At 37.8% G+C, this 19,518-nt stretch overlaps 1 protein-coding gene across 1 annotated transcript in view; it reads left to right on the top strand.

Moving 5' to 3' along the window:
- PLCZ1 (phospholipase C zeta 1) overlaps nucleotides 1-19,518 on the top strand; it is a gene marked incomplete at its 5' end in the record, with an annotated part of 137,121 nt that overhangs the window by 7,984 nt on the left and 109,619 nt on the right. Inside the window, 3 exons of the mRNA XM_019515838.1 lie at nucleotides 361-595; nucleotides 13,205-13,406; nucleotides 16,508-16,652. Of these exons, the coding sequence (XP_019371383.1) occupies nucleotides 361-595; nucleotides 13,205-13,406; nucleotides 16,508-16,652 (582 nt within the window). The remainder of the gene's footprint in view (nucleotides 1-360; nucleotides 596-13,204; nucleotides 13,407-16,507; nucleotides 16,653-19,518) is intronic.

Here is a 19,518-nt window from a genome sequence, read left to right as displayed (position 1 = left end):
CAAGAAGAAAAGCTAGATTTGGAATTCTTGAGGCAGTTCTCGGAGGCTGTACAGTCTAGGGACGTGGTTGTCACAGGGGACCTAAACTAACCAGACATCTGCTGAGAGGAGCAGTAGGCCAAATCCAGTTGTTTGCGTAGGTCCTTAACCTGTGTGCGGGACCTTCACCTAATGCAAGAGGTATACGGTCGCACTAGGGGAATGCCTTACTGGACTTGGTATTGGCTATGTGGGAGGACCAGCTGTATAGTAGTTACAGTGACAAGGTATTTTAACTGATGTGCTGGCTCTTACAATACACTCTTACATGTTAATGCAGTGTTTTGGATATGTTTGCATTAACTAGTTTTTGCATTTTAGAAAACAACTGAACAGTGGAAGGTACGAACAATTAACATAGAAGACTTCATAGCAATTTATCGAACTCTTGCTCACAGAAATGAAATTCAGGAACTTTTCTTCAGTTATTCTCCAAACCACAAAATATTGACTGAAGTGAACCTGCTTGAGTTTCTCAAAAAAGAACAGTTTGAAACTGAGGCTACTGAAGCAACTGCCTCTGAACTCATTATGAGATATGAACCCATTGAAGAAGGTACATTGCAGCTTAAACATACGTTACATACTGGATATTCAGTTTTAATCAACAGAATATATTTTCATGTTATTATGAATGCATGTATATTTTAATACATGTCTGATTTAGCAAATTGTGGTGCCTTTTAGTAAAAAACGTGTGTGTGTGTGTGTGTGTGTGTGTGTGTGTGTGTGTGTGTGTGTGTGTGTGTGTGTGTGTGTGTGTGTGTGTGTAATGTATATAAAATTGCATACCATGTGTACTCTGTTCCCAAAAATCGACCCTCTAAAATTGGGTTAGGTGTTTCTTAAGCAGGGAAGCTCATTTGTCTTCACTGGAATAGAAACTTTGAATTGCTGTTGTAATGGTTGACACTTGTCTCTGGAGTAGCACACATCAGGAGCAGAGTCCAATTAGGTCGTGGCTATGAAAGGGTTAACAGCGTGGTATTTGCCAGTGAGCTGCTACATGCAGAAAAAAGCTTTTTTTTTAACTACGTTCTGCCTTCCAAAAACAATGTACATGTCTTATCTGGGGACATGTGGTATGCAAGAAAATATGGCATCTAAGAGGCAATTTGAAACCTGTTTGTAAGTATATGGACAAAATAGTAGTTGTTCTGCTAGTCGTAATCCTTAAACTACTACTAGAAAGAAATTATTACTACAGCACTATAAGCATGCGTGTGTCTCAATTTTAGCTCCTAAAAGTCTGCTTCAAAGTATTGTAGCTAATATTGGTCCAAAAAGTCATTTTATTGATCAAAGGCAACTTGAATCATGAACTGGAGTGAAGAAAAAGAGAAAACACTTTCTTATACTATTTTCTTCATCATGAGTTATTGTTCCTTAAAATTTAAGTTAAGAAAAACTAGACATGTACTTAAGATAAAATAAAAAACAATGTTTTGATAAATTACTTATTGTACAATTTGCTACCTTTTCAGTTATCTATCTGGGTCAGTCATTTCTAAGATAGAATAAATCGCATCAGAATTAAATTATATTTGAGAGAGTTGCTTTACAGCCAGATTAAACTGAAGCTTTTTTTGCGTGTGTAAATTCCATTGGTTTATTTAATTCCTATGTTTATGTTCATTTTTGTTAGGACATTGTTGTCAGTAAAATGTAGGACATAGCTTATATTTCTTTCTCAAATCAAGAACTGAATAATGTAAGATTTCAGTGTAGTGTTTCAGCCATGTCACTCTTCCAGCCTGATTGTGTTGTTTTAACAGTAATATGTATCTGCATTTGTTTCAAGCAATGCGGTCACATTTCTCAGACTTACAACATTAAAAAGGTATCAAAGATGTGAGAAGTTGAAATATAAGGTATATTGTAACTGCTGTGCAAAAATTAACATCAATAAGACCTGGTGCAACAAGATGAGTCTTAATTCTCTGTTAAGGTCTCGGGTTGTCTACAAACTTAGTTAAAAAACACTGCATTGGTTTACATTTGGTTAATTTTCTTTCATATAAGCTGACCCTTTTTTGAGGAAAATTGTTTTTCTCCCTAAATATAACTAGATAACTGCAGTCTTTGAATTGTTATTGCCTTTTATAGCATTACACAAGAGGATCCAATAACCAAGAAAAAGTACCCAAAGGGTTACATGCAATAAAATTCTAACAAAAAGTATCCTCTGTACCAAAGGTTAATTTTATCATAGGTTTATTATATTGTCTTTAACATGCATTCCAGCTGAACATTTTAATTAAATGGAAACTGTTTACAGATCTAAAAGAAGACAGACCCTTATTAAAAGGCCAGACTTGACTTTCACTTTGGATTCCACCTTCAAGATTTTGGATCCAAAGAGCTGTGGCATTAGGGATTTAAAATCTGAATTTTCCCAATATTGTGAGGGAAATAAGGGAAAAGTGAGCGGTTGCACTTATACCATTGTTATGCAAAGATGGTTACAATTTTCTTGCCATGAAGAATAAAAATGTGTAATCATTTAAGTCTGCCAAACTGGGCATAGAATCTGAAGCTTGAGCTACATTCTTTCGGTTCATGCATCACTATTAGTATTAACAGTTCTGCAAGTCAGATTCTATCCTCATTTTCATGTGTGCAAATAAATGGTCATCAACATATGTTTGTCATATCAGGTTTCAATGTGGTATCAAAGAGGGCAAGACCAAGAGTTGTGACTAATTTATGGTGATTTTTGTATTATTTTGTGCATTTTTTCTTTATTAAAAATAGTATGTATGCATAACTAAATAAAATACATTTATTTGCTTAAAATTGGTGTCGTCTTATTTTAATTTCTTTATTCTCCTTTTTGCGTGTCCAGATTTCATTGCTATTTTCATGCTGTTTTGTTTTTTCCCCTTTTTTTTGTTGTTCTTTTCTCTTTGTGTTTCTCTTTTGTTATGTTGACTAGCTCTCTTCTAGGGTTACCATACTTCCAGTTACAAAAAAGAGGACACCTGTGGAGGGAAGGAGAGAAGGAAAGGGCCGCCCCCCAGCCCTGCCCGTGCCCTTCGCTCCTGACTCACAGCCCCCTGCCCCCACCAGCCCTGCCCGTGCCCCTCACTCCCAGACACAGGGTCAAAAAAACACATGCCCGGGAAAACCTGAACGTATGGTAACCTTACTCTTGACTTTCAGAATCAAGTCTTTTTACTAAGTTTTCCCCAATATCCTCTATCTGTGTTTTCTCATTGTCTCCCCCCCGGCTCCCTTTAATTGATCCTTATTTGGGGAAAAAGGAAGAGAATTGTTAGGGTTTGCTTGTTCTATTGACTTTTCCCCCTCTGTAGCTTAGTTTGCTCACAGATGAAGCAGTTCTGTGGAAATGGAAGACCACTCCTTTTAATTGCTACACTGCTGTCTTGGATTTAGACTCTGGATAGAGCAGGATTCAACCAGGAATTTGTTTAGCCTGTAAAAGCCCATCTGTCTCTACTGCACTTCAGTTAGTGAAAGCAGCTGCCTGAAACTGTAATGTGCCTTCTCTGCTAAGCTTCATAGCATTGTGACCAGAGGCAAACTTTGCAACTCAGCTGAGAGCTGAGTGCAGCTTGTAAAGAGGCTGTCACTCAGTTAGTTGTGTGTGGAAGCTGAAGTCCTGACATGCCTCGTGAAATTAACCTTGTGAGCTACTCTATGAGCTGTGCTTAAGTTAGCTTCCCAATATGGAGGGCACAGTGATTCAGGATTAGGACATGCATATAGAGCCCTCTGCATACCATTAATTAATACAAAAGCAAGCAGGTAATGAATGAATTATTTATACTATTTATAAAAGTTGATCATAGTTTTGTTTTCTATGTAAAGTTTATCTTGGTTGACTCATTTTGGCAGTAGACACTTGCTAGACTGCTTCAGACTTTATTTTTGTATTACAAAAATAGCTTAATGAAATTTGTTATGAATAGCGTGTATGAAAGAGGACTTTGAGCTGCAATCCCAGAACATTCCAAAATGCTTTGCAGAACTATTGAATAGCCGCTTCTCTATCCTCGAAACGAGCATAGGCTCCTTGTCCTACTAGCCTTACATTTACTTGCTCCCTACTCAGCTAGCCTTTTCCTTTGGAGCAGCTCGGGGCTCTGGACTGATTCTGTCTTGTTTCTAGTTTCTGTGGATTCTTTGAGTTCTTGCTTTCCAGTCTGAGGCATTGAGTGGCACTTGCAAAAGGATGAGGAACAGCAAAGCTGAGAGAGGCCCAAGAAAGAGAAGATAAATTGTTGGCATGGGCAATATGGAGCATGACTCAGCCTTGGCATGCTGCTGGAGCCAGCCCTTCCCGTGGTGTTGGCACAGAAACCCTATTTGTCTTCCTACAAGAAACTGAAAGACTTTGATGTTTTATGAAATGTTACTCACTGTCCAATAACAGCTATACACCTTTGTTCACTCAACCTGTTCTTAACTGAGGTGGTCTTTCAGGATAGGGCAACGTTTTACTCTTCCTGAGACGTAATGTGTTAACAGGGTATTAGGTAAGGTGTTAAAACAGCCTAATTTAAAAAAAATCTATATCTATTTTTGCCTGAAAAATGGTAAAAATATGCTAATAGATTGATTTAATCATTCAAAAAAAACCAACCTTGAACCCATCAGAATATACTCTTGCTGTTATGAAAGATGTCTATAGTCAAGTGTTTATCCATATGATGTTTAGTAGTTTTGGTTTCTGTTTTGAATTCTAAGCAAAATTGCTATTTGTTTTTCATCTGGTTTGTTTTAATACTTGAAAATAGTATTTAACGAAAAACACTGTATGGTGCTCACGTACCTATAATTCAATAAACGCTCACACTTGAGATCACTTTGTGCATAATTTATGACATGATTGGCATGGTAGTTGACTGATGTGCTACAGTAAATAGACCATTTTGTGCAACTGTCATTCTGAATTCTGTGTAGAATATGTTTAATCATGACGGTCTGGTGAAATCATTTGTCACTCTTACTATGTGTATTGCAGTAAGTGAAAATGGCAGATTTTGACACATGAGTGACTAGTCCGCCACTAGTTACAGCCATAATCTGATAAATTTGATAGCATGGCTTGTCAAGGTGAAAACAAGCATTGACCAAGCTCTGTATATGTAAGAAAACATAATAAATCCATTAAATATTATTATGACATGAAAAGATGTCTTTTTGTAACCAGGTAACCTTCAATTAACTAACAATCTGAGGAAGTACAACTTCATTGTTAATTTCAGTAATACCATGAAATAAGCTGCTTTTGAATTTATTCCACCACACAAATTTCAGTTAGTAAAAGAAGTTGTAGGCAGTGATAACGCTTTCTATGTTTGGCAAATGGATGCCTCTTTTGGGAAGCTGTTGTAAAAGTAGAGAATGCATGAATCATACTTGACAGCTCTTCTTCATTTATCATCCAAATTTGAGCTGGGTTTTACACAAACCTTCTGTTATTCCTCACTTTTATTGTTACAAATTTATATTGGGAGTCCTGAATCATAAAATAATATAAAAGAAAACATCTTTTATGCTAAAAAAATGAGTCCTACACACTTTTAAGGGTGCTGTACTCTTGTAATTGCCCTTTCTTCAATGCTTACTTGATAAGATTTGAGGGGTATAATATAATGTAGATATGCATATTTTGGGTGGGGGGTTGTACTTGTATGCACAGGTTTAATCTCTGGTTTGGGTCCTTTTGTCACTAAGTACTACACATTTCAAACACAGAATCCCAGCACTGAAGAGTTTGCAAGATTCCTTTTTGTAGCTGTTAGCAGAAATCTGCCACATCTACGTTTTGTCATCTAACAAATGTCAGCAAGCCAGGATATTTATCTAAAGGCAGAAGTTCATTAGTTAATTCTTCGGTCTTAGCCAGAATGTTCTCTTTTCAGTATATATCAAACTATATGGAAAATACAAGCCATACAATTTAGGCATTTGTATTTATTATAATGCTTTTTTACAGGAAGGAAAAAAGAGCCTCATGTACAAGGTAAACATTATATTCTTTCTGAAGAGGTTGGAACAATTACAGCATTGTGTGTGTTAAAATACAACTTTTAGTCCATCATTATGCCATCAAATTTCATTCTCAAGTTCTGGTTTGATGGTACTTTATTAAACCTACAACAGGTAATCCTCTGAGAATTAATTATTGAAAGGTGCTGCCTTACTTAGATTAACGTTTTAGAGAGGGTAACATCTTTCTCTATGAAGAGTTTCAAAGCATTTTGCAAACTTAGTCCACCCTGAATTCCTGCAAAAGTTACTGAATGCAGATGAAAATGGAAGGTTTGGCACAGTTCCAGTTATTAGTGATGTATTTCTTATCTTGCTTGGTAAAGCGTTTCAGAAATATCTCTGTCTACTTATTATTTCTTCACACTATGTTATTGTAACTTGATAGAAAAATTCTTTGAGAGATACCACGGTGCCTTCCAATTTTGTCAGGAAAATGTAGCTGGAACCTAACAAATGAAAGCAAAAACCATTTTAAAAATCACAATCTTGTGATTTTAATACTAGTGATAATCTACTTTCTGTAAGGAGGAAAAATGTCTGTTTATGAATGTGTGGTGATGCAAGTGTAAGGTTTATAATATCAGCTATTTCTCTGGAGGTTTTGGGATGGCTACTGTCTAATGTGTGGAGAGAAAGTAATTATTCCCTCTTTTCTCTCAAGCAGGTCCATAAATATACATCATAAACTAAAAGATTCTCCAAGGTAAAATAAAAAGAGAACACTGTAAGAATGTTTTCCAAATGTCTGCCTTTTGGAAGCCATCTCTTTTTCAGTTTCTCCTTTGTCAAGGAAACAAATACTCTGAAGAATTTTTTAAACTAAACCACAAAGAAGCTTAAAGAAATAAAATTTAAAAGCACTGGTATATAATGAAATACACAGATCCTTCCAGTCTCTCAGCTTAGATCATAATTCCTTCCTTGACTTTTGTGGCTGAATGATAGTATAGTTAATATTCTGGAGATTTACCTTTATTAGACGGAAGGAACAGGAAAATACTATTTTTCTTGGAAAGAACAGATTTGGAATTGTATTGCAGTCATCTTTGAAAGAAAAAGATATACATGCTGAATCCTAATGCGGCAGATACCTGAATAATATACAACATTTAAAAGGTATAAAAGGATAAGGGATTTTCTTGGGGGAGGCGGGGGTCAATCCCTAAATACCTCCCCTAATGCAAATCAACTGGTGATCATGCTACTATTTTTGAAAGGGGCCCAGTGGAGAAAAAGATTAGGGCTGCCCTATGAGGCAGCTATGTGGTCTTGGTAAAAACTTCAGGTTCTGTTCACTGGAGATAAATGATAAAAGAGTATTCTCATTACAAAAGATAAATCATTCCAACAGTGAGCAAAATACGGTGTGATTCCTTTCACGAGCTGAATATATTGATTTACTGATATTTTCTTTGAAGGACCTTTGACCTTGAATATAGTCATCATGCCAAAACATGTTGTCAAGGTCTTGAAAGACATAGGGAAACTTCACAGTTTGTGTCTTCTGAACATTTCTTCTGAAAATGTTATTTGGGAGACTTTTGATTAAGCATTTCTTGAAGTATATAAGGGAGAAAAGCATGTTTTCCCACCTTCAGTATCCCAGGGGGATTTTGAACAGCATACGCTTAGAAGTTACTTCTTTCACCTTTATTTCTAGACAGAATTTCATAAGAGGAATATACTGGTTTTCATGGAAAGATTTGAAATTTAAAGAGGTGAATTCAGACAGAACTATAATTGTACCTGTATAAGAGTCAGAAACAATATTGCTGTATTATCAGCCAGTTTCTAAAATCCTATCTACCTTCCCTTTTTTTAAAGCTCAGGGTGGGTTGAAAAAAAATCAGAGGCTTGTAAATGACAGTAATGCTAGAAAGGCAATAAAAATTAGGCTATCCCTAGGACCTGAGGAAAACTTTGTCAGTTCTGAAGCAGACAAAGATGCAGGCAAAAATCCTTTCCTCCTTTGATGGGAGAAAATAAATACGACTCAGAACAGAAAAATCTTGTATTTATACTCAAAATCAGAGTCAAGCTAGTTCTTAGAAGCTTACCCCCCAAAGTAACAGATGCTTAAGAATGTCTCCTTGAACATTATTTCAACAGGAGATACTGTGTCATTGACAGAACCACTAGATACAGTCTGCACATAACAATTCATATCTTCAAAGATTCTGTAAAACTCTACGTGTACTACCAGTACCATTACAAGTCCACTCTTCTTCCTGTCAGAAGGCGAGGTAGAGGCATATTTTATAGACTAATACAAGGGTTGGTAATGGTTTTGGGCAGAATGCCAAAAACACCCGCAACTTCAATTTATAAGATACTGCCAGGTGTGAACAGCAGGAGAGCCACGAGTGGCCCAATCTCTGTTGTGGCTGTGTAGCCTTGGCCCTTTCCTTGCCATCCAGAGGCATGAGTGACAAGCAAAACATATTCAAGTGCCACACTCTGGCACCTATGCCAGAGGTTGCCTACCGCTGGACTAATTGAATCAAAGATGCATAAGGTTTCATGAGCCACAGTTCACTTTAACCTTAACCTTTCATAGCATCTGGTGAAGTGAGCTGTGGCTCACAAAAGTCTACAACTAGCCAGTCAGTCTGATATTGCTAGCTATGTCTATCTTTTCCAAAAGGTTTTATGGAGGCATTTTGAGCAGTGCTCAAATACACTTTTTTATTTGCCATTATTTCAATCAGGTCCAGTTCAAGTTGAATGAAAATGAGCTATAAAAACAGTGCAGAAGAGGTGCGGGGGCTGTAAGGTGCTTAAGAGAACTCAACTTACTATGAATAGTATTACACTTAATGATTAAGGACACTAAACTGGATAACATTTATCAGAATATATGATGCTTCAAGAAGAGGTCTTAAGAAGTACACTGTTTCTGGTAATGCAGACATCTTTTACCGCAGAAAAAGGCTGCGCCACACAGTTCAGAAAACAGCAGGCAAATGTCACATCGTTCTTATTATTAAATATATTAATGTGAAATGGGAATTACTGACCTAACAGTAATTCCACTAAGCAAGATCTGGGACAGATGAAAAAGGTCAGAGCCGGCAATGCATCACAGGTGACTCAAAATGAAACAAAATAAAACAAGAAAAACATGACTGAGGTAATTACACCAAGCATGAATGTGGTGCATTTTGAATAAAATAGGTGAGGTATAATTACAATACTTCAGTTGGTATTTTGTTCAATACATTTGAAAAATGAGGCATGTTGGAGAGCATTTAGCAGAGGTTGATTAAACAAAAAATTCTGAAAATAGGACTTGTGCAGACATGTTATGAGAGCTTGTCCTTAGACAATCTGAGCAAAGACACCTCTGAGAAAGTATTTAGAAACTCATGGGGAGATACACTGAGACATTAAAGGACACATAACTTATTCAAGCTTGCCAAAAAGGACTGAAAAAGACATAACGGTCATTATTTTGAACTTACAGTTGAAAGCCTGCAGGCAAATGGTTGGATTTGTGCAAAGCCCCATTAAAATCAGTGGCATAGCTACCTGTCCATGTACTAGCAATTACAGAACTGGGGCCGAAAACAACACAAAATAATAAAGAAAGCATACTAATTGTAAACATATTTGAACTAGAGACAATAGAGTTTGGAATCTGCAATTGGTAATATTTAGACCCAATATAAGCTACCATCTAGAAGGGATTATAAATAGTATAGACTTTTTAATTAATTCTAATTAAAGGTTAGTGCAAGAAGCCCCCTTCAGTCCAAATAATTCTATAAATTTATTGTAAACTGTTCCTGTTTAAAAAAATTATGAAGGTGTATCAAACATATCTCTGATTGTAAGGTATAGCTATCCCTCAATAAATACTAGTAGATAGTAGTTAAACAACAAATCTTGGGATGCTCTTCTATAACTGAGATGCAAGACAAGTGTCTGAATAGATTATAAATGAACACAAACTTTCTCAGACTTGTAACCCCCCCCTTCAATCAGGACACTTAAACATCCCATGGGTAAATACAGATCAGTAATATCTAAACGTACAAGAATATAAAAGTAGAGTCAGAGAGTAAGCAGGAGTTCTTCAGAAAGCACCGGAGTTCTGTCATTCAGTAGAGAGACATAAGAAATATACTTGTGAGATTTAAATAGTTGCAACATTTGTGCTGTGAGAGGCTGAGGGAAAAAGACTGTCGTGTTCAATTTATAAGGAATTATAATAATGGCAGGGGATCCTGGAGGTCAGCCTGCCAGCCTGGGGCTGCTCCAACCCAGCTCCATGTGCTGTGGAGGGGCTGACTGGGGAATGAGGGTGTTCCAGTGGGGCTAGCTGGCAGGTAGCCATCACCCTCATGCCCCAGCCAGCCCTATCAGCATCTATGTGTGCATAGCTGCTCGCTAAAGAACTTCACTGCAGGATAGTACTTGTATTTACCAGTACTAACTGCAGTGGAGTTGATTAGTTTTCTGCAGGCTAACAGTGGTGCATGTGTAGACATTGAGACTTTACTGCAGAGCTAATTAGGCAGCTCTACAGTAAATGTCTCATGTAGATGCACCCACTGAGTAGACACACGAGCAAAGCAATAATTGTTCTATTTGCTGCTCTTCAGTTGAATAAAATATAGATGGACTTCCTACATTATTTATTAGGGCAGTATGTGCTGTGTGTTAGCAATTGCAAATTATTTAATTGGAAATAAGGATGCCTAGCATCTTGCTGGTACTTGAACAGGGCACATTCAAAGCACTCTCACTGTGATTTCAAGCTTTGTTCAGAAAAAAATTCTCCTTTCCCTATTTGTAAAGTAAATTATGCTTTTTGAAATACTTCGAATTCTCCTTTTTCTTAATGCACTGCTGGTCATTTAACATCAGTAAACATGGACAGACTTTTGTGATTAGACAGGATATAATTAATGTGCTAATTCATTGCTTCCGAGTCTCATCTCAAAGATTCTTAGGCATTTAGATCTCATCTATTCTGTCCCTTTCTTGCCTATAGTAGAACAATAAGGAGAACCTTGGGATTCAATGAAACCAGCTGATATCTTTTAAAAAATCATTATCTTAATATATATCAGGTGCTAAGTGGTGCTAATACTTTTTAAATGTGTTTTGAAATATTGCTCATTTATTGGAGTAAAGAAAGTATAACTGAAAAGCATTTGATACCCCACTTCTTTCATTCTAATCAGTGTAATTATAGATTAATTATATAGATACTGTACCTTTAATCAACATGACTACAACACTTCTCTGGTATAGGATGTAAATTACTAGTGATTCCTTTTGCAATGGTCTGGAACTAAGGTGCACAAGTGATAAAATCAGAGAGATGGAATGGACCTCAAGTGCCATCTAGTCCAACCCCCGCCTCCCTTCACACACAAATTCAGGATGCTCTAGTCCTACGTTATCGCTATCCCAGAAAAATGCCTATCCAGTCTGTCCTCGGAAAAAATAGCCACCTTCAAAGGAGCACCTGAACAGAACCAGGGACCAGTTGAACTTCAGTCATATGCTCTACTACTGGGCTGCATCACCATTGTAAGTGGATTTGTTTTTGGCCAATTAAAGCTTTGGCATATACATTTGACAACAATGTTCAGGATAAAGTAATCTTTCATTACAGTCACCTATCCTCATCAAATATATGTTGCAAATAGAAGTATGTAAAATTCTATAAAACAGACTAAATTTCATAGTTTTACAAACTTCTGTGATTGAAATGATATAATTTATAAGCAGCAAAGCACATGCTGAAATGTTGCACTGGTGACAGTCAATAATCAAGTGGGAATGCCATTCAGTACTTCTCAGGCTCAGAGAGAAGTGACAGTTTTCACCTGACCTGGCCCCAGAAAACACTCTACAGCTGTGGCATGTAGTGCAGTGTGCCCCAGCCAGCTCCGCAGCTGGCTGGGGAGCAGTGTGCCTCAGTGCAGGGGATCCACGTGCAGTGGAGCCCCCATGCCGAGGCACACAAAGACAGGGGAGCAGTCAACTTAAGGCTTCCTGTTGCCCTGTCTCAAGACACGCTGTGCCCCAGCCAGGCAGGGAGCGGCTGGCTGGGGTGCAGGGTGCCTCAGCGCAGGGGCTCCACAGTGTGTGGAGATGGAGGAGTAGACAACCCTGGGCTCCACATGTCACTCCCTGGCTGGCTGGGGCACATGATGCCTCAGCACAGGGGATGCTTAGCCCCTACTGAGGCTGGCTGTACCTCAGCCAACCCCTCTCTTCTCCCCCCGCAGCACATGGAGCAGTGGGACAATGTGCCCTGCTGCAAAGCACAGGGGCAGGGGTGTGCACTCGGGCACTACTATTTGTGCTGCTGTAAAGGCACGGACCTGCTCATGTGGACCCAGCCAGTTGGGTGTGGGGGATCATTGCAACGCTAGCACTTCCTGCAAAGCGCTATGAGTTACAGTGGGTAGCTGCTCTTCTGTCTGTGTCTATTTTCACCTAAGTAGTGGAAGCAGGTTGCATATTTTATGAAATTTGAGGGAATGCTATAAACTTAAATCTACAGGTTGTCTTTACAGTTATCACTTGAAATTATTTGGCCACATGAATGATAATTTAATAATTCCCAGTTGTCCTGGTTTAGGTAATGTTTCATCAGTGTTTATTAGGTTCTTTCCTCATCTTAGGAAGGAGCTCTCTTGGCAAGAATCCTAGGCTGCAGGATTATCACTGGAACAGTCTCTGACTGACACTTTTCAGAATTGTTCCTGATCTCTTCACAGAGAACACTATTAACCTCTTATCTCTTCTTATGGATTTCTGGATGGTATTCTCAAAAAACAGCCACAAGTAACATTTTTTCCTTTATACTAAAGCGCTATTCTTAAGGTATAAAATCCTTAGATCATACAAATCTTTGCTTTTGACAGTCACAGAAGAATTAAAACATCAGAACTAGTTAAAATAATTCTTTTGCAGTTTAGAATGTCACTGGCTGCAGAACCATAAGCATTCAATGGATATCTTCCTATTATATTTGAAGACTCCAAAATTTAAGGAAATCATGTCATGTAACTTTTAATATATTCAGATCTGAATATTAAAAAATAACACCACGAAAAATAGATAGCTAGAAACATGATTTCAGTTTCATGTAATTTTTTTGTTTCCTTTTTCTTTCCTTTAGTGAAAAAACTGAACCAGATGACCTTTGAAGGATTTTTACGATACATGTGCTCAATAGACTGTGCAATATTTAAACAGGAACACAAAACTGTTTACCAAGATATGAGCTACCCATTATGTGATTATTTTATTTCATCTTCTCATAACACCTACTTGATATCTGATCAGCTAATAGGGCCAAGTCACCTTTGGGGCTATTCAAGGTATTTATAAACTTTTAAAATATGAAGCTAATTATTTTGTAGAGTGGCTTCTGTTATAATTTATTAAGTCTTTTGAAAAAAGTATTAGTAATAAAGGGTAAAAGGGTCAATCCTGTTAAAAAATACCCTGGAATAATGTTCTCTGAAAAAACTAGAGTGGGATTTTATTTTGTAGGTGTGGATTTTGATGTACACATTTACTCAATTTACTAACATACCACACACACCTTCCCCCCCCAGCACCTCAGCCCTCCAAAACTGAGATCTGTGTTTTAAGTAAGGAAGCTGATGTTTATGAAGGAATAGAGGGAGGGTGATGCTGCAATGGCTTCTGGGAGCTCTGCTCCCTTCCTCACAAATAGGAGGGGCAGAGTCCCACTGTCATGTGAAGGTGAGTGGCAAGGTTGAATTTTGAGCTCTGCTTCTGCAGCCAGAAGGTGAGTGATGCTACTGATGGGACTCTGCCTCTTCTGCCTGCTGCTGGGAGCATTCAGCCATGGTAAGCCCATGCTATGCAGGTAAGATTCTGGAAATATCTGTATTTTTTCATTCTGCCTTCCCAGAATAAGATGCGTGTCTTGAAGTGGGTGTGAAGTATGTGAGAAAATATGGTATTTGCTACCCTGTGTGTTTTGTTTGCTGGAAACTATCCAAACTCAAGTTTTCACTTACCTCATATATAATTATTTGCTGCAAGATGTATTGTATATGTATATACAAAAGGGAACAGAGTGTCATCAGGAGGAAGAGAAATAAAGTAATTAAGGGTATCCCTTAAATGGCTAAGATGCCTACAAATTAGGTGCTGCAATGCCTGAGTTTTAGAGTGGAATCCAGAAGAGTTAAGACCTGAGTTTTCTCTTTGGTGCATGGAAAGAGTTAGGTACCCAGAATAAACAGTCAGCAAGTTAAGCAGGAGCTCCCTGGAGCTCACCAACAGAAAACACTAGATATATGGTGGGCATGTCTACACATGCATTTACGCTGGCTTAAATTTGCTGTGTAGTAAATTACAGCGCAGTAATTGGGAATAGCACCTACATGTGCAGGTGTTGAAGAGCATTAACGTTGTGTGTGGACTGACTCGGGACTAAAGTTAGTCCCGAGTCAGTCCACACAGACAGTGTTACTGCACAGTAACTAATCGGGCGTAAATTTGATACCTGCAGGTTGCAGGTATCAAATTTATGCTCAAGTTGGCATAAGTTGCCATATTTACTGCACAGTATGGGTGTGCATGCGTAGACACATGCCCATACTGCACAGTAATTTCGGTTACTGAGCAGTAAATGTGCACATGTAGATGCACTCTGCATCTGAAATCTTGTCCCTATTCAGAATATAGGGCCCTGAATCAAGGCTGCAAGGAGGTGCCTCTGTCCACTGGGGATCCGCAGGCCTGAACCCACTCCTGAAGGCAGGCATTGAACAAGTGTTCTTTAATTTAAATTAACAGGGCTCCTTCTTTTTAACATCTGATCATGAAAAGAGGAAGTGATACCCAACTTTTATGTAAGAGAAGAGTGTTTTAGTGTACTTTCCCAGAAACTGGGAGACCGGTTCCCCGTCTCAGACTGAGAGGGTTCAAACCAGAATCACCCATTTCCCAGCACCATGCCCTACCCATGGTTAGCACTTCCTGCTCTTCCTGTTGGAGGATGGCCATAGTACAGAAAGAAATGCATGGGTTCAGGAGGACAGCAAGAAAGAAAGACTAACCTTATAGCCTAGTACAGTGTTTCCCAAACTTTTTTTGCCACAATCTGCAGCTGGGTGTGGAGTGTGGTGGCAGCCTGGGGGCGAGGGAGCCCCCAACATGTGGCGCTGCTTGCCCTTTGTGTGTGGCGCTGCTGGCATTGCCCCCATAACACTCATTTGGGTCACAACTGAAGGTTAGGAACAGCTGGCCTAGCAGGCACTCAGCAGAGAAGGAGGTCCTGGGTTACAGTTCCTATTTTAGAACTATTTTTATATTTATGGTAAATAATTACTGGATAAAAACAGAACTAATCTTGAGGAAAGTAATCTTAGCTGAGTGCCTAATCACTATACTGTACCACCAGGCTGGTTCTTGCTTGCTCTCCTTCCATTCTCTTGGAACTGCAAGTGCTGAGGGAACTGTCAGGTCAAGAACTGAGTTTAGGTAGTAGCTAAATGGGGTGTTTTGGATTTAGGTGGTTTTGAGACATGCAAGTCCTTTTTGTTGGGGCTGACCCCTTACTGTATGAATATATAGAGACTGTGTAGGAGAGAGTAGGATGTGTTATAGCTTGGGAATGTGGAAAAGAGAAGAGGGAAGGGGAATATAGAAGGGGTCAGAAGGCAATCTGGAAGATAGTAATCCAAATTTCCAGTTGCTTTGAATTGTTGTGATGAAAAAAAGCAGTTTGTTCTGGCTGCTTCAGCATGGGGTACAGAACATACAGCTGAACCTATTTCTAAAAGCTAATTTAGAAAACGAGGCAGTTATTATGTAGCTTTAGAGGACTAGAACTATTACTGGATAGCATTCTCTTCCAAGTTTCTCACTTAATTGGTTGTGTATACTGCTTTTTTTTTTTTTTAATTTAAATGAATCATCTTTTTTAAAATTATCCTTTTTTAAAGTGATCCTTTTTGAATTATCCCCAAGTCAAAGGTTATAAATGCAGGGAACTCTGTGTTAAACTTGAAAAAATCCAAATGTATTAAACATAAAAGTGCAGTTTGGCACTCAAACCATCTTCACTTTTCTGCCAAAATTAGTAATGCACAGTGAAAAAATGTTTTAGGGTTTATTAAAATATATAGAAAAAAATAATAAAACTCAAATATTTCTATGTTTATTTAGAGGTCATTTTTGAGAGACTGACTTAAAACTGTATCCATTTTTTTTTTTAACCTGTGAAGGGTGCACATTTAAAGAATATATTTTCCTAAGAAAAATACATCTTTCATATCTATGCCATTCTGAAGTAATTTTAGGTTCCTTTGTGGCAATTTAAGTAATTTTGTAAATACTTTACTGATAATGTTAGTCATCAGAAGTATAACAGTATAGCTGTGAATGTAGTATATTCCTCTTTCTTGGCTGTAAGATTTTTTTTTCTTTGTTTCCAAAGTGCTCTATTGAAAGGATGTCGTTGTTTGGAAATTGACTGCTGGGATGGACCACAAAATGACCCTATTGTGTATCATGGCCACACTCTAACAAGCAAAATTACATTTGCATCTGTCATCCAGGTGGTAGAGAAATATGCATTTGTGGTATGTATGTATGTGTGTGTGTGTATATATATATTTGTTGGAATGTGACAACAACTTTTACAATACCTGTTAATACATTTGTGGATTATGGTATTTGAGGAAGGGAACCCACCCCCCTGCAGCCAATAATTGCTTGAAGTTACAAGTGTTGTAGAAACAAATTAGAAGAAATGTGGAGTACCTGTTATTAAAGCATTTTAACTGAAAGACAATTTCATTTTGATGATAATTAACATACATTAAATTCTCTGGACTGTATCCAGAAGACCTTACTTGGCTTATTCAGGTGAATTATTATTTCAAGTCAATAACATATTGGCTGGTTCAAAGAGAATATACACTGAATAAGAACTTTAAGATCAGCTCAGTATTTTGTTCTCCTATTTTGTGCAGTTTTTGTGTTTGAGCTTGCAATGTGAAGTGAATGAAATTATTAGACTGGAGTTGAATCTGAGCCATGATATATTTTGCATTTCTTCTTCAATCTGACCATCTTTCCTACATCTTAAATCCAAGAACTGAAAACAGTTACCACTATCCCTTATCACTTTGTCAGGTGACTCATTAAAATGATGTCTCTTCTGCCTATCTCTGGCAGAACAAGTGGAAATTAAAGATCTTTTGGCACTGATTCAATCCTCTACATTGCTGCCTGGCAAAACTCCAACTCAATTCAAGTCAGATGTCCTGAAAAGCCGTTTATGATAACCCTGAGAGAGAGGCCAATTTGGATTATATTTTTTCCCATATATATTCCTATTACTTTTTCAAAGCTAATTGGGCAAGCCTGTTTTATTACTGTTCTAACAACTGTAAAGAATTTAATGAGTCTCTGACTTAAAAAAAATGTTTTGTAAGTGCAGTGATGTTTTTCCCTGTTGCGCAGAATACATGTTTGACTTACATAAGCATTTCATTTTTGTCTATGTACAGAGCATCACAAGTTAGTGCAGAGAAGATCTTACTTAATAGGAACAAGTTCAGTGCATTCAGCTATGCACATGATTTCTATGACCTGAGTGGAGATTTCCACTTTGACGCTGAATATCAGTTTCAGGGTTATGGACAGATGTAACATTTGAAGAGCTCTATATAACTTGGACACACTTCAAAGGCAAAGTGGACAGATATACATGCCTCTTGAAGCATTCTAAAAGTGGCAGAAGCACTCCAAAAATAATGCTAAAGAAAACAAGTACTAGTTAGAAATGCTTCAAAATGAAGTGTTTCTTGTTGCATGTTCATGCTTTATAGAGAAAGACAGGGCAGGGCTTGTTCTAGGGACATCCCACAGTGCTCCCTACTCCATTCAGCAGGAGCCGAGGTGAATGGGACGTATCCTCTTACACGCTTTCTTCTGGAAAGCCTCTCGCTGCCAAGTTGAGAATGGAGCTGCAGGATGCAACAGTCCCCATGTCACACCTTCTGGCTGGAAAGCACACCATTGCATGATGGACCTGTGTGGTTTTTGAACTGCTTCAGCCAGGGGGTTGGCAGTAGGGATACATGGTTATTTGCAGTGCTTTAAATGTTACCTCTGCCTCTACCCTCAGTAGGTTTATTTTTTCAGTCTGCACCTCTTGTGGTTAAGCTTGGCAAGGAGTGCTGAAGAAGACATATATTGTATAGTGGGACTGAAATGTCTGCCTGTAATCAGACTACCAGAAGGCAATGCTCTCTAACATTATTTTAAGGAGACTGTCAACATGAAATCTAGTGAGGTCAAAAAGCAAAGTTTATGTACCACATCTGCTCTGGGGTCCTTTTGTTAGTCATTGTGGTTTTACAAGCATGTTTTCCTGTTTTGCTAAGAGATTTTTTTTCCTATCATTTTCTTTTGTAAGACATCTGTGCAATCAGAGTGGGAAACTGACTATGAACAAATTACATCCAACACAGATAAATAAATATTTTTGAGCTCTTGATTCGATAATAGAAACCTTAGCCGTTACATTTAACATTTGGTTAATTTTTAATCTAGAATGTAATTTTTAAAACTTAAACATCCTTTTCAAGAAATCCCACTCAGTAAAGTAGCTGTGATTTAAAAGATGTGAAGCATAAAATCAAAATACCAATGATAGGAACAAATCAAGGCTAATTCAAGGATACAGGCACCAGGAAATAGAAATTGATGACGTTTTGCTTGTATGGCTTCTCTCATTTCTCATTATTTTTTTTTTTATCAAAACAGGTGTATTATTTCTAAGGAATGCATGTATTCCTCTTCTCTAGTTACTTTATGCAATAATTCCCTACTGGGATCCCCTAATGATTCCTAGCATAATTTGCTATGATGATACTATAAGTCACAAAGAAAAAACTTATTAATCAGGTAGTGACATCTAACTCTGAAGAAATGAAGACCTTTTCCCTACCAATATTTTGAAGCTGAAGTAAAAGAAATATAGAACATATACAATGAAATAGCTTTGCTTCTATTAAATGTCAATGATTTGGGGTAACAGATTTTAAAGCTTGTGCTGAATTTAACCTATAGTTTTCCTGCCTGAAAGAGAAAGTGTGTGTGGATATACATGTAACTATATTTTATGGTTCATACGCTTGCCAATTTTCTTTCCTTGATTTTCACATCCATTGTTAACTATGTATGTGATACCTCTTTGGCAAATGTGTTTTTTATTTCTGCTATTAAGTATTGGGCATACAGCCTTCAGCATTCACTTTCCCTCTACCCCCAAAAAAGTGTACATGTTAAAAGGCATAAGCTGGATTTTTAAAAATGGGTTGCAGAAATGGCGACCAGGACTGCCAGGGTGGCTGCACCCCTCTCCCAGCCTTGCCCCAGTCACAGGGGTAGGCAGATTATGCTGTGGGGAAAGCAGCTGGGTCTTTTTTTTTTTTT

This window comes from Gavialis gangeticus, unplaced genomic scaffold (genome assembly GCF_001723915.1).
Source record: "Gavialis gangeticus isolate Ggan-Ray unplaced genomic scaffold, GavGan_comp1, whole genome shotgun sequence".
Classification (NCBI taxonomy): Eukaryota; Metazoa; Chordata; order Crocodylia; family Gavialidae; genus Gavialis; species Gavialis gangeticus.
Note: the sequence above shows the minus strand (reverse complement) of the source record. Positions and strands in the feature narration are given on the sequence as shown.